General features: G+C 35.8%; 1 protein-coding gene across 6 annotated transcripts in view; it reads left to right on the forward strand.

Annotated features, from left to right (window-relative positions):
* INO80D (INO80 complex subunit D) overlaps window positions 1-13,028 on the forward strand; it is a 74,469-nt gene extending 61,441 nt beyond the window's left edge. For 5 of the 6 annotated variants that reach the window (XM_074298941.1, XM_074298940.1, XM_074298945.1 and 2 more), the window contains 3 exons: window positions 1,439-1,656; window positions 4,394-4,551; window positions 5,687-13,028. In XM_074298941.1, coding sequence (XP_074155042.1) covers window positions 1,439-1,656; window positions 4,394-4,551; window positions 5,687-6,855 — 1,545 coding nt within the window. In that variant the 3' untranslated portion in view covers window positions 6,856-13,028. The remainder of the gene's footprint in view (window positions 1-1,438; window positions 1,657-4,393; window positions 4,552-5,686) is intronic. The other variant, XM_074298946.1, reaches the window with a different exon arrangement.
* Window positions 13,029-14,436: the final 1,408 nt, after the last annotated feature.

Genomic DNA, 14,436 nt, shown 5'->3' on the forward strand with positions numbered 1-14,436 from the left:
GGCCTTCAGGCATGTTCCAGAAAGAATCAGCTTCAAGCTTCATGTACGCTTAAAAGAAAAAAGGACCAAAAAATTCCATCATGATATGAGCTCTTTCTGTGGGGAGAGAGGGAGAAGAAGGTATAATTGACCAAGGAGGCCATGTTCTGACAGGCTTGGTTTTCTGAGTTCTGTTTGAGCTCTTCACCATAAACTTTTCTTGTTTCCCCAGTTCTTCCTTCTTCCTTACGATTCCATTATCTCTACTCATTTTGAGGAAATAACTGCCAATACATTTTGACAAAAGTAGTCTGAAAGAGCACCAGTCAGCTGAAGGTAAAAGTGGGAGAGCTTGTGCACAGTCAGTCCTATGTAGGTAGTGAAGTGAGGGAAAGAGAAAGTCTTCAGGGGTCTCATTCTGCTACTGTTCCCTGTTTATTATTATTGATAATTTTGAAGAGGAAGAGAAAGAGAAGGTTGGTACTTCAGAGCTAGAAGAGAGAAGTGTGGGTATTTCCTGAGTTCTACTATTCCCTACCATTTTTCTAGATGAGGAAATAGAAGCTCAAAAGGGTTGAGCTATGCTCAAGGTTACAATTGAAGAGGTGAGACTCAGATCTCCCAACTCTTCTTATTCAGAGCTACTTCTGCATTCATCTTGCAAGGGAAGGCTTTAACATAAACCATCCAAAAAAGACCAAATTGATGTTGAGAGGGACTCTTTCTGGTCTGTCAATCCATTTATTTTGGAAGTTGAGAGTTTCCATATTTGTTGCAGTAAATTTTCTTATATACATTCTTTATATAGATACCTGACTACCTGTAGTGACCCAAATTTCCCATAATGTTGATTATAGAGCTTTATTTTGACTGTCAGCATATTATGACATTGTACTTTTGAACTTTTTAAATAAAGTTATTTTCTCTATCTACCAACATCTTTCGTGGTGACATTTTCTTGAAACTCACTTTATATATTAAGCATGGGGCTCAAAGCATTTCTTAGAACTGCCACCACTAATATATTTTTTGCCCTGACTTATGTATTTATTGTATAGATACAATTAATTTGGTTTCTGTGTTCCAAAATATTTATGAAGGTTAGAATAAATGATCTTAGATTGGCAATTGGTTTGGAGAAACCCATTTGTAGTCTAATTCAGTTCTATGTTGCAGAGCCCTAGGCTTGGTGCTGCAGAACATAGAAAATTTAGATGAGACACTGCAGAATTTACCTTTAGTGATTCTTTTGTTGCTCTTATATGATTATCTTTTATGTAAATTGTTAATGAAGAATTCCTTTGAAACCATTACTAAAATCAACAAGTATAATAAAAATGAGTGTTTTCTTATTTTTAAGCTTGGGGACTTTGGGGGCTTTTTTTATTTAAAAATAATAATAAGCAGGCCAACTGAAACCATAATATCTACTGTTTTCATTTCATACTCTTTACAAAAGGATAATTTTTTGAGAGGAGATAGCTCCCGTAAAGTTCAGCACCAGCAGCAGAGGAAACCCAGGAAGAAAACAAAGCCACCTGCACTTACCAAAAAACACAAGAAGAAAAGAAGACGTGGACCACGTCGGCCGCAGAAGCCCATTCCCCCTGCAGTGCCCCAAGGAAACCTCAGTATGCCCACCAGCGTCTCACTGCCATTGGAAATCTCCCAGCTGCGGTCAGTTACCTACATTATATATTTTGAGTCTTTATTCCTCTTTACAGGAGGTAGAGTGTGATTAGGTGAGATGAAGAAAATTATGTCTCAAAAATACTATTCCAAGTCTTTCTAATACCTGTACCTTTGGAGTAGTCCATTCTGGCAGAAAAAAAATGATGACTTTTTGTTTTTACAGATAGTAAAATCTAAATAACTTTCTTTTCATAATTTTCTTGATTTTCTTGGATTGCTTTTATTTTTTCCCTTATTTTTCCTCGATCTCTCTTATTTGATTTCTGAAGTCCTTATTAAGTTCTTCCAAAAACTCTTTTTTTGATTACATTAAATTAAAAAAATTTTGCACAAATAAAACAGATGTGGCCAAAATAGAAAATTAGGGAAAACAATTTTATAGTTTCTCAGATAAAGGTCTCATATTGCAAATATATGAAGAATTTTTTCAAATCTATAAAATTATAAATCATTCCCCAATTGATAAATGGTCAAAGGATATGAATAGGCAGTTTTCTGATGATGAAATCAAAATAGTTTGCAATCATATGAAAAACATGCATTTAAGTCATTATTGATTAGAGAAATAAAAATTAAAACAACCTTGAGATATCAATTTACACCTATCAGATTGGCTAAAATGATTGAATGTGAAAGTGACAAATATTGAAGGGGATGTAGAAAAATTGGTACACTAATTCATTGTTGATGGAATTGTGAACTGATTCAATCCATTTTGGGGAAAACTTTGGATTTTGCCCAAAGACTTTTAAAACTGCCTAAGCCCATTAATCCAGCAATACTGCTCCTTGGGTCTGTTTCCAGAAATGATTAGGAAAAAAGGAAAAGAATCTGTGTTACAAAATTTTCTTTGTGAAATGACTTAAGTCATTTTGATTATTATAAATGCCCAAATTAACTATAAAGGTTCTATGAATGAAGATTCCATCTGCCACCAAAGAAAGAACTGATAAAAGTATGTATAAAATACATGTGTGTGTGTGTGTGTGTGTGTGTGTGTGATACATATATGTATGTCTAATGGTGTCTATCTCTAGAGCAGGGATGGGAAGATAGAAGGGAAAAAAGATAATAAAAAAAATTCCATGATAACTTTAATATATATTTAATAGGAATAGCAAATTATACATAGTAGATTTGCAATTTCCTGTGTAGTTATCTTTATTTTTTTCCTATTTTCTTATGTTATGGAAATGCTTGTTTTATCTTAAGTTCAGATTAATTTTTTTAAAAGAGATATTTCAATTACTAATATCTAGTTATAATATTCAATCTACATAACACCTAGCTATATTAGAACTAAAGCAAAACTTTCTATAAAATAAGGAGAACGAGTACAAAAATGGAAAGTTGGGGAGTGCTATCTAATTGTTCTATTTTACCACTTGTGTTTTAGGGAATTGTATGTCAGGATAGTAAAAAGAGCATTGCATTTGAACCTAGGAGCCAGAAGCCAGAGAGTCCTGGCTCTTCCCTTTCATAACCATATGACTCTGGCTAAGTCTTTAAAGTTCTGTAAACCTGTTTTTCCATATAAAATACGAAGAACATTTCTTTCCCTGCTAACTTCACAGTGTTGTTAGGAACAGATAAGATATTCATAAAAAGCACTTGGGAATAAGTTTTTATGATTTTTAAATTCCAAATTTTCTTTTCTTTAACCCCTCCCCCATCTATTAAAAAGGCAAAAAAGAATATAAATCATGTTTTTCTAATTTGCTTATGTTGTCACCCTTTATGTAAAAATTGTATACCTATTTTGGCCTTTCTTTGTTATGTAGTATGAAATATTGATCTATGCAGTTTTTATTAAATAGTGAGTTCTTATTCCCATACCTGGGATCTTTGGGTTTATTAAACACTAGGCTACTGTGCTTATTACCTCAAGTATATCATATACTTTTAATCTATCTCATTGATTGACCATTCTATCTCTTGTCTTGGTGATTATCATCTTGCAATGTGATTTCATTCTGCTAGGCTCCCTTCCTTTACATTTTTTAATGGATTCAGTTAATGTGTTGATCTTTTATTCTTCCAAATGAATTTTATTTTTCCCCCCTCCTATCTTTATAAAGGCATTTTTTGGTAGTTTGATGGACACCAAATAAATAAATTATATAATTTTAACACATTACTAATTTGGGTAGAAATGGATTTACAAACTGCTCTTTGAGATGTATATTCAGTGAAAAAGGAGAAAGAAAGGTTTTTATTTTTCCTTTTATTTATTATAAAAGAACAACCTATTTAAATGGGAGGAGCCAGGTGAAAAATCCCTCCTTTTAACATCCCTATTCTGTATTTGAGAAATTCTCTTGACAAAACTTTACTGACTCTTGTTGTCCCTGTATTTGGGCAAATTTGATGATAATAATAATCAAAATGACCTCCAGTAAAAATTTTCAAATGGGTATATTTAATGTAATTTTTAATATGTAAGTAATTTTTTGGAAAGGTTATTGGTTCTTATATACCAAATGCTTATTGATCAGAATCTTGTTTTATAGAACAGTGTCAGGGTAGTTTCTGTCAAGCCATTGTTTTCTAGGAATTGTCTACTTTCATTTCATGTAGGTTTTCTATTCAAATAGGAAAATATGAAACTTCCTATATTAAGATTTTCCTCTTTTAATAAAGAAAACATTCTGAGGATGAACAAATCTGTTTTAATAAGAAACATAAGAAGTGATTAAACATGCAGTTTCTTCTCTTCTTCCAGGAGCCCTTCCACACCGGAGCTGAGTACTGACGAGCTGCCTGATGACATTGCCAATGAGATCACTGACATTCCACACGACTTGGAATTAAATCAGGAGGACTTTTCAGATGTCCTGCCACGGCTACCCGATGACTTACAAGATTTTGATTTTTTTGAAGGTATTTTAAATTTCTTGTTTTAGTTATTTGTTTTTCAGGAAGCAGGTTCAAAAAATGAGTTGAAAAGAAAGGAATTAATTTTTGAGATGTAGTTGAAACATTCTTATCAATTAATAGTATCTTATTTTAGGTAGAGATTGCAAAATGCTAAAAGCTGTTTTTACTCTCTTTAAAAGTTTTGGTATTTGTTCTCTGTATGACTGGTGTTGTTTTGGTATACCAAGATTCATTATTTGATATCTCTACCTTGTAATTGTCATTTGAAATTAGTCATTTTAAATGTCAAAAAAAAAGTTTATTATAGCTCTTCAAAGAAATTAATACCTGGCCTAATTTAATTACCCCAACCTCACTGCGAAGTATACATTTATGTTTGCTTATACCACTAAAGTTTTGTTCTTTTTTAGAAACTTTCCTGGACATTGTACAATTTAATTTTGTAGTCATTCATTTCATGCCTTTTTGAATATTTCTCTTGGTTGCATTGGAGCTTTTTCTCCCTTGGGGTAATTGCTTGTAATGCCATCAGAAAGCAGAGCAAAATAGTTTCATAGACTTCAGTTTATAAAAGCTTTGGGAGTATATGGAAGATTAGAGGGGAGAGTTAAAGAGCAAAGAAAATAATTTTTTTTAAAAAGTCTATGAAGTGAGCCAAACCCTTAAGTCTTGACATGAAATATAAATGAATTTCTTTGTTCTAGTTTTTCACAGCTTGCCACTCCAGGTGGAGGAGCCTCAGCATGGAAAAGCTAAGAGTGGACCTCCCCTTCTGAACTTTTTGTCTCAAAACTCAACTGATATGATATGCTTGCTATGTTTTATTATGTTGCTATTGTCTGGGCCTATACGCAAAGCCCATAAGCAAATAAACATTTAAAAGTTTTGAACTGACATTGAGTAGTTTGATTGCTTTAGTTTTGAGTTGTAGACTGATTCACACGTGTACAATTAAGTTGATGATTCAATTGCTATGACGGTGTGAAATTTGAATTGTGTGCCACATTTTAATATTTGTTTTTTTCTCTTTCCAGTCCAATTTCTTGAAATAGTTTCTTTCTATTCCCTGAGTAGAGCACTGTTTAAATGCCAATGTCAGATGACCGGTTGATTGTTTTGGTGGCCTTTGTTTCCCTAGGTAAGAATGGAGACCTCCTTCCTACAACAGAAGAGGCGGAGGAACTCGAGCGGGCTTTGCAGGCTGTAACTTCCCTTGAGTGCCTGAGTACCATTGGAGTACTTACCCAGTCAGACGGGGTGCCGGTTCAGGAGCTTTCAGAGAGAGGCATAGGGGTGTTCTCCACGGGTACTGGAGCTTCAGGAATGCAGTCCTTGAGCCGGGAAGTAAACACAGACCTCGGGGAGCTGTTGAACGGGCGCATCGTGCACGATAACTTCTCCAGCCTAGAGCTGGACGAGAACTTGCTCCGTTCTGCTACCTTGTCCACCCCGCCGACGCCCCTGGCAGGGCAGATCCAGGGCCAGTTTTCAGCCCCAGCCACTGTCGGCCTTACTCCGGCTACTCTGATAAGCCAGAGCACGCTTGGGGAGAGAGCCTTCCCAGGACAGTTTCACGGACTTCCTGACGGCAGCCATACCTCCCAGAGGCCACATCCTGCCCAGCTGCTGAGCAAGGCAGACGACCTAATCACCTCACGACAGCAATATAGCAGCGACCATTCACACTCCTCGCCCCACGGAAGCCATTACGACAGCGAGCACGTGCCGTCTCCCTACAGCGATCACATCACCTCTCCCCACGCCACCACCTTCTCCGGTGATAACATGGCAGCTACCTTCTCAGCAGAAATGCCCATCATGGCGCAGCACTTGCTCCCAACCCAGCTGGAGGTGCCCCTGGGCGGGGTAGTGAACCCCAGAACTCACTGGGGCAACCTCCCCGTCAACCTCGGTGACCCTTCTCCGTTCAGCAACCTTCTCGGCGCAGATGGACACCTCCTCTCCACGTCCCTGTCCACGCCACCCACCACCTCGAACTCAGAGACCACACAGCCTGCCTTCGCCACCGTGACCCCGAGCAGCTCCAGCGTGCTTCCGGGGCTGCCCCAGACCAGCTTCAGCGGCATGGGGCCGCCTTCTGCCGACCTGATGGCCTCCACCTCTCCCAAGCAGCAGCTCCCCCAGTTCAGTGCGGCCTTTGGCCACCAGCTGAGTTCCCACAGCGGCATCCCGAAAGACCTGCAGCCCAGCCACAGCTCGATAGCCCCTCCCACAGGCTTCACGGTCACAGGGGCCACTACGACAAGTACCAATAATTCATCTTCTCCCTTCAGCTCCCCTAACTGAGCGGCGTGTCTGTGTGTGTGCAGGCAGGTGGGGACCGTGTTTTCTGTCTTTAGTTCCCTCTGTAGGCATCCCCTCCTGCTTCCCCTTCTTCTGCATTTGAAAAATAAGGTCGGGGCCGGCGGGAAGCCCGGCGGGTCCCCCGAAGTGAACCTTTCTGCAGTGTTCACGTGTGCTCTGTCCACGGTGCTCCTTTCCTCCCGACAGGTTCACGTTACCCTCACGTTTTCCTTAGCGGTTCAGCACAGTGACTGGATGCCATTGATTTTTAGCAGTGAGACTGAGAAATGAGAAGATACCTCAGATAACCAGTGCCCTTTACTACTTCCTAGGGTTCAGATCAATACTTTCCATCCCATTGCCAGATTTTATAAGAGGCGGTTCTGGAGAGATTGCTAATTTACTGAGTCCCCATTGAAGAAAATAGCTAATGGTGTGGAGAGGTGGATTAGGCCTCTGACTTAGCACTAGTCTGCTGAGACACTGCATTGAGGCTAGACTTCCATTCTTAAGTAGGACAGTGCTTAAGAAGGAGAAAACGTCTTTTGACCTCCTCTATGTATGTTTGTCCTCGTGTGCTTGTGTGTATGAATGTAAAGGCAGGAAGCAACAATCCCATATTTTTCTAATAAGGATAAAAGGTGGTTTTTGCTTACTTTCCCTCATTGTCCCAATTCCCAACCTTACTGAAATCCATCATTCTTTCCTACTGCTTGTTAACTTGAATTTCTTGATTAGTGAGGGAACTGACCTGGTCATATGAGTTGCACTTTTGCAATCAGCAGCCTTTTCTTCTGAAGGTTAGCAGTCCGAGGGGGAAAAAGTCAAAGGAAAAGTTGAACTGGTAAACAGAAGGAGAGACTCAACAGTCCCAGGAAAAAAAACGGGCCAGAATCGTTGTAAGTTTCTGTGGCCTCATTGCAGCGTTTTATCAGGCTAGCATTCATTTTTAAATCCTTTTCATGAAATCTATTTGCCAAAAGTAATTGAACAAATTATTTTGGTATGTGAAGCAGGATAAGTCAAATGGATTTCAAAAATTGGGAATCTATGAATTCCTTAAGCCATCTCTTGCTTTAGAAATTTTTCATTTTCTTAGGAATAGGAATTGTAAAATGTTGAACACACATGAAATCAATGTTCCAATTATGAAATAATTGTAATACCTGAAGGATACACAGATAGTTTTTGTTTAAGCCAACCCAGAAATTAGAACTGATTCTTAAATTCACCTACCTCCTAATTTTATTAAAATAATTTAAATACTTAGGTGCAAGTAAATTTGGATTTGTTAGTATAAATAGAATTGGATTTTTGTGTTGTTCTCTTTGCAAAGGAAGTTCAAAATTGGTTTTGGGAAATTTTTCAAGGTTATAGGTTGATTCATGATTAATAGGATTAACATATTGGGTGATTTAGTAATTTAGTGACTGTAAAATTACATACAAGGGTTCCCTATTGCCTGCTTTTTGTATCTTTTAGATGTGTGATGAAAGAGATTTTAAAAGCAATCTGCTTCTGCTTTTTTTGCAGAGAGGTTTCACCATCTCATGAGATAGGTTATTGGCTGTTTATTACCGAATCTAATCTAATTTATATATTTAAAAAAAAAATACAAAACCAGATAGAGCATAATCTTCAGTGAGGTGGGACAATAGGTTCCTTTGAGTCAGGGAATATTTGAATTTAATTCCTTCCAAATGAGTGAAGTTTTGGATATATTTTCCTACTTCATGTATGTATCTCTTTATGCCATGCTAGTTTTAGCCACTCCCTTCTTTTGAAAGCTTCTTTTCTTTGCTTTTTAAAGGAATGGCAGTGATCAGCATTTATAATGCTGAAACCATGTGCCTGAGCTTATGGAGGGGAAATGTCATGACTGTCTTTAATCCTTATATGCCCTACTTTTAAAACAAGTATTTATTGAACTCCTTTACTTTTATGGGCCAAAAAATGTTTGTAATGTATTTAGTTTTTTTAATCATGAAAAGTTGGTTGGAAAATTTTATTTTTTGAATAGCTTTGTCTTGTCTTCAGATTGAGAAATTTCTAAATTATAAATTATGTTATGAAGCAAGATTTCTCAGCGTAAATTTATTCTGCTGTGGTGAGGAAGACAGATGATTTGATAGCTTTTCATCAATGAACTTTATGTTAGTGAGCTTTTCTTAATATACATATTGGGATGATCATGGGTAGTTAACCTCAGCTTAGAAAGTGTCATTTAGTTTGCTGGGCTATTTTCCAATTTTTAGTACAGACTTAAGCATCATTGGATAATTATTATCCATTCCTATAGATTTCACTTAATTCCCATTGTGTACTAGTTAAAGCTTGTTACAAAATAACATGTCTTCCTCATCACCTCTCCTTTTTTGAACAAAAGGAAATTCATAATCATTGTTATCATAGATTGGAATTTTATCTATCCTGGCTCTTTGTCCTGTGCATTGGCTGCTTAAAACTCTTCATTAACAAAACCTGTAATAAATTGCACATTATGTTTGTTGTTTGCAATTTTCTGTTTTGTGTGCATCAAAAAGCCCTTTTCTGCTTTCCAGTGAGGAGGCATGCAATGATCAGGAATGTTGCCAGTTATAGCTTCACACCAAAAACTTATAAGTTAATATTCATGTAGTCCCCCGTGCTGAGGCCAGAGGGAGGAACACCGTTAGAAAGCACTGGTGCAGGGTTGAAGATAGTGCAAATACTCCCTTTTCTTCTCATCTCACCCAGTTGAAAGATTGCATAGCTTTTGATTTGATTTGCGCTTGCCATTTGCCTGGATTGTTCCCTTGGTTGAAAAGAGAAGTACATTTTTTATAATACTAAAAATGTTAGAACAATTACCCTCTTGCCAAAGAGTCAGTGTAGCAATTGTGATCTCTTGGTAGATATATTATTTATATAAAACAATGGAATAAAGCTTTTTTCTTTCTTTTTTTTTTTTTTTTCCATTTTGAAAATCTAAAAACTAGCTACTTCTGTGGAATGTTTAGAGGTAATACTGGCATCAAAAAGCAAATCTTACATTAGGAATATGGTCCTCTTTGGGTGGAAAATTGCTGGTATTTTAGACTGAGGTACACAATGCGTAGTAGAATAATGCCATGATACAAGAATAGTCACTTTCTTTCTGCAGTGGTTTGGGACCATTTGTAAAGGCCAGTTAGGTACAGTTTATACTGATTTCGTTTACAGAGTTGCTGCAGTTAATGGAATTATCCTATGCTGTAGGAGTCAGAATCACCATTTCAATGTATGCTATCTTCTGCTTGTGTATTAGATTACGAATCTAATATAGCATCTGAAGAAAAGTTGTATTTTCTCTCCTTTGTTACCCCCACACAATAATTATTATTGTTATTTGAGTTAAAATACTATTTCATTTCCTCTGTGGAATTGGCTTAGCATTTTGCACATCTGGGTAGGTTATGTAGCTAGTATACAAGTTGTTCACAATAATGAATGGCAGTTACACTTAACCCACCAAGTACCAGACTATGCAATGGAAGGATTTTCTAATATTTGTTCCGTAGGTTATATAGTGAAGGATTATTTTCTTGAGTAACCTACCACATGTGGGAAAATTGCTTGTAAATAACTTTTCTGAGCAATTTCATGTTAGCAAGCAATGTGGCATATGTATAAAATGCTCCTCCATGAGAAAATTATAATTTGTTGGGAAAAAAAAAAAGGTAGTGAATATGGAGATCATATAAGAAGTGTTGTGTGTGTTTTTTATTTGTTTTATTTTATTTTTTGTTTTTGGTGGTGGTATGGCTTATAGTTTAAGTCTCAAGAAAGCTAACAGCTTTTTTTTCTTCAGCCAATAATTCTGTAGGGAATTTATTTCTTCCGAAGAAATGTTTATGTAGTTGACTGCATACTTAAAGATTCAGTGAGTCTCAAACTAGAAAGTTCAGAATATAATCAATCAATCAGTATTGTTTTCTTTAATGACACTAAATTTGAGCTCATTTTCAGCCTATGATTACATTAATCCATAGAGGGAAGTTTTATTCATTAAAAGGTAAGAAAATTAAATATTTGCCGCACATTGGTATCCCTTCAGTTTCCCTCTTGAATAATTACTTATATCAAAGAATTTCTCTTACTAAGTAAGATACCAACCAGCCATCTAAATTGCAATTACAACTTTGGGCACATGTGTATAAGAAATTATAATCATAGTAATTCAAAAATCATAGGTATTTCATTATTAGAAACTTCCCTTTCATCCTTGAACAACATTTAAGAGGGAGTATTAGTGATGACAGGAATAAAACAATAGCTATTTCTGCCAATTTTGAGTAAAATGTGTGTAAAGTGCTTGCAAAAAGGACAGGTAGGAAGATTTACAACACTAATTGTTGAGTAATTTTGCAATTAATTTAAATTGTTTTTTTTCTTTTAACTTTTAATGTCTATAATCTTTTCTTCCTCCTGTTCTTCTCCAGTTCTTGCCCCTTCCTTTGTAAATGAAGTATGCCAAAAGTTTTAAATCTGGTGTATTTTAAGGCCTTAAGTGCAGTCCTTTTCTAAATGTGGTTTACAGAACCCTAGGGTTTTGTGGACATTTCTAAGGATACCTTAAAAGAAAATGTAGTCACATTTAACAAGTGTCATATGTATCTGCCCCTTCTCCATGGCCCCTCAGACTACACCAAAGGTTGGTTGGGGTTTTAGGGTAGTCAGAATAATACAGATAGATTCTTTTGTAGTCACCTCAAAATTTGTAAGTAGTTGTGAATAAGTGGAAAGGTTTCCCTATATCAAACATTTATATTGAATGTCTGACCAACAGTATATTCTTTTTGGAGTAATTTTCTCCTGACTAAAACAAATAGCTATCATATTAAACAAATGTTTTTATTTGTATGTATGTGTGTGTATGTGTGTGCGCGCACACACACACATACACACACATACACCATAGATGTGTGACAGCTCAGAAATAAAATAGATGTTTTATTTCAATTTGGAAGCAATTCTCTTTCTCCCAGTCAGTCTACATAGAAGTAGAATCATGTAACCGTTTCTGTAGGGTAACATTTTATAAGATTGAAACTCATGATTTAACCCATGGCCAAGAGAAAATCCATGTTAAAAACAACTGACTATTTTGGAAAGAATAGCTCTCAATGGATGATTTTTACTGGCATACTGGAAAGGAGCTGAGTTTGTTCATGTAGCTCTTGTTTTTCCTCCAAATATTATTTAGGAAAAAAAAATTTAGAAACACATAGCAATATGGAGTCTTCTTCTCATTGCCAGTTGCTATGTCAGTGAATGCTGAATATGAATTGATTTCAGGGAGCTTTTTTTCTAAACAGCAAACCTTTTCACTGTTTTTGGTTGTTGGCTTTCCTCACTTTTTCTTTTTGTGGTATCACTTGCTTTAGATCTTTAATAATAAAGTGTTACGAATCTTGTATTTGGTAGAAGGAAATATATTCTATATGGCAATTTGGAGGAAGACTATGACATCATTTGCTTTTTATCCATCATCTCCTATCCCTGGGGGATTTTGGCTAGTTTGTCTAACATGTTTTTTGATCTTCTAGAGTTTAGTCTACATAAAAATCTATATGAGAAAAACTTAGAAATCTATATATAATCTATTTAAGACAGCACAGTTCTTTTCTTTCTCTTCTGCCTACTTGCCTCTGCCCACTTCTCAGTAATGAAACACATACACATAGTGTATGAGCTATACTTTATTCTGGTCTGAGTAAAGAAACATCTTTCACTTTTTTTTTTTTTTTAAAGCTGGGGACCACTGAAGTAAGCTCTATATGCACCCAGAGTTCCCCATGGAAAATTTTCAACATGCAGTGCAGAAGGCTTCAATGCAGCTAAATGCCACACCATTGCTTTTACTTTGGGAGTAGACTGATTTGCCCTGAAATGACTCCAATCTTCAGCATTAAGGTACAGTTGGTTCCAATGGATCAATGCTGCAATGATGGAAAGTTTGATACTTGTTGATAGTATCTTCATCTGCTTGGATGGGTTGAACTAGTTCCTCTGAACAGTGATGATTATTTTCACTGTACAGTTTGAGTATGTCTCAGGGATTCCTTGTGGAAATAAGGGCAATTTAATAAATAAAAAAAAAAAAAAAAGAAAAAACAAAAACCTAAATAGTTTTAAAAGAAAATAAAGGTAGAATATCATCAAAGAGAGCGCAAGAAAGAGAAAACACATTGAGTTTTATAGTCCGCAGTGTCTTGTCTAGGGACTCTTGCTTTCTCCTTGGAGCTCTCATCTCAATTTCAGCATACAGAATATTTTTCCATCACGCTCAGCTTTAAAAGTTTTATTTAAAAGTTCCCTTCCCCAATGAGCTTTCAGAATACTTATTGTAGATTTTAAGAGAAAAAGGTATATTAATTTATGCTATTAACATCACCTCATAAATTATAAGTTTTATACTAAAGCTGTATTGAGTGTAATGAATTATGTTTCCTATGTGTTTTAATAGCTATAAAATTATATACGAGCTTTTTTTTTTTTTTTTTTTTTTTTTTTTTTTTTTTTGGTGAAAAACAAACTAGTGAAGCACCTTTTTACACTGGATCTCTGCCGTGTCAAGGTGTATAGCTATTCTTTGCTACCTTGCAGATATATAAAATAAAATGGTATCCTGCAGCCACAAAATGTAGAACATCTTTTAGCCCATTTATTACTGCTCATAGAATTCTTGAGTATTTCATTCTTTAGTAAATGATCGTGGTTTACACTTAAGACGGCTAGAAGCTTAGTTACAGGGTAAATAGAAATACATAGATCAAATAAAAACTCCAACTACTGTAGCTGGAATTGTGAACTAAGTTTGTAAGACCTCTTTTTTTTTCCTATAGATTTATTCTTTAATTTACAGTTCATTCTGTAAGTTGGGAAATCAAAAAGAGAGAAAATGTCAAATCTAGATGTTCTCAGTGTCTTATTCAGGAACTTTTTACCCCTCCTCACTAAGGAATTCCCACTGTGACTTAAAAATAGAATTAAATTACTTGTGTGCATGTATGTATTTGTGTTTTACACACATGCAAAAATATGCATTGGGGGAGTGTGTGTGTGTGTGTGTGTGTGTGTGTGTGTGTGTGTGTGTATGTGTGTGTGTGAGAGAGAGAGAAAGAGAGAGAAAAGAGAGATGTATATGTGTGTGTGAGGTAAAATAGGGAAAAGTAGCAACACAAGGTGATGGAATGTATTGTAGAAATATGATTTATTTAGTTGAGGGGATTGGACTTATTTTCTCATTGTCACTATTGTATAAATACACCAAATTCTTTATTATGTTTTGTTAAAAGGCTAGCTCTGATATCATGTGCTTTTTATTTTAAATCTTTTGATTGACTTGCATTGTGTTCCATTTTTTTAAAATGGCATGAGAAATACCAGGCTCTAAGACACCCTTCTATCCCCTCTTTTTTTTTTTTTTTTTTTTTTAATTAATGAGAGAGAGGAAATGAAGTGTTATCTGTATTTTATTGTGGGGTAGTGGGACCAGATATCCGTTGTAAATTTTTAAGTTAATAGTAAATTACTTTATACTCTAACTTTGAAAACATTGTC

Source organism: Sminthopsis crassicaudata, chromosome 3 (assembly GCF_048593235.1).
Source record: "Sminthopsis crassicaudata isolate SCR6 chromosome 3, ASM4859323v1, whole genome shotgun sequence".
In the NCBI taxonomy this organism is placed as follows: Eukaryota; Metazoa; Chordata; class Mammalia; order Dasyuromorphia; family Dasyuridae; genus Sminthopsis; species Sminthopsis crassicaudata.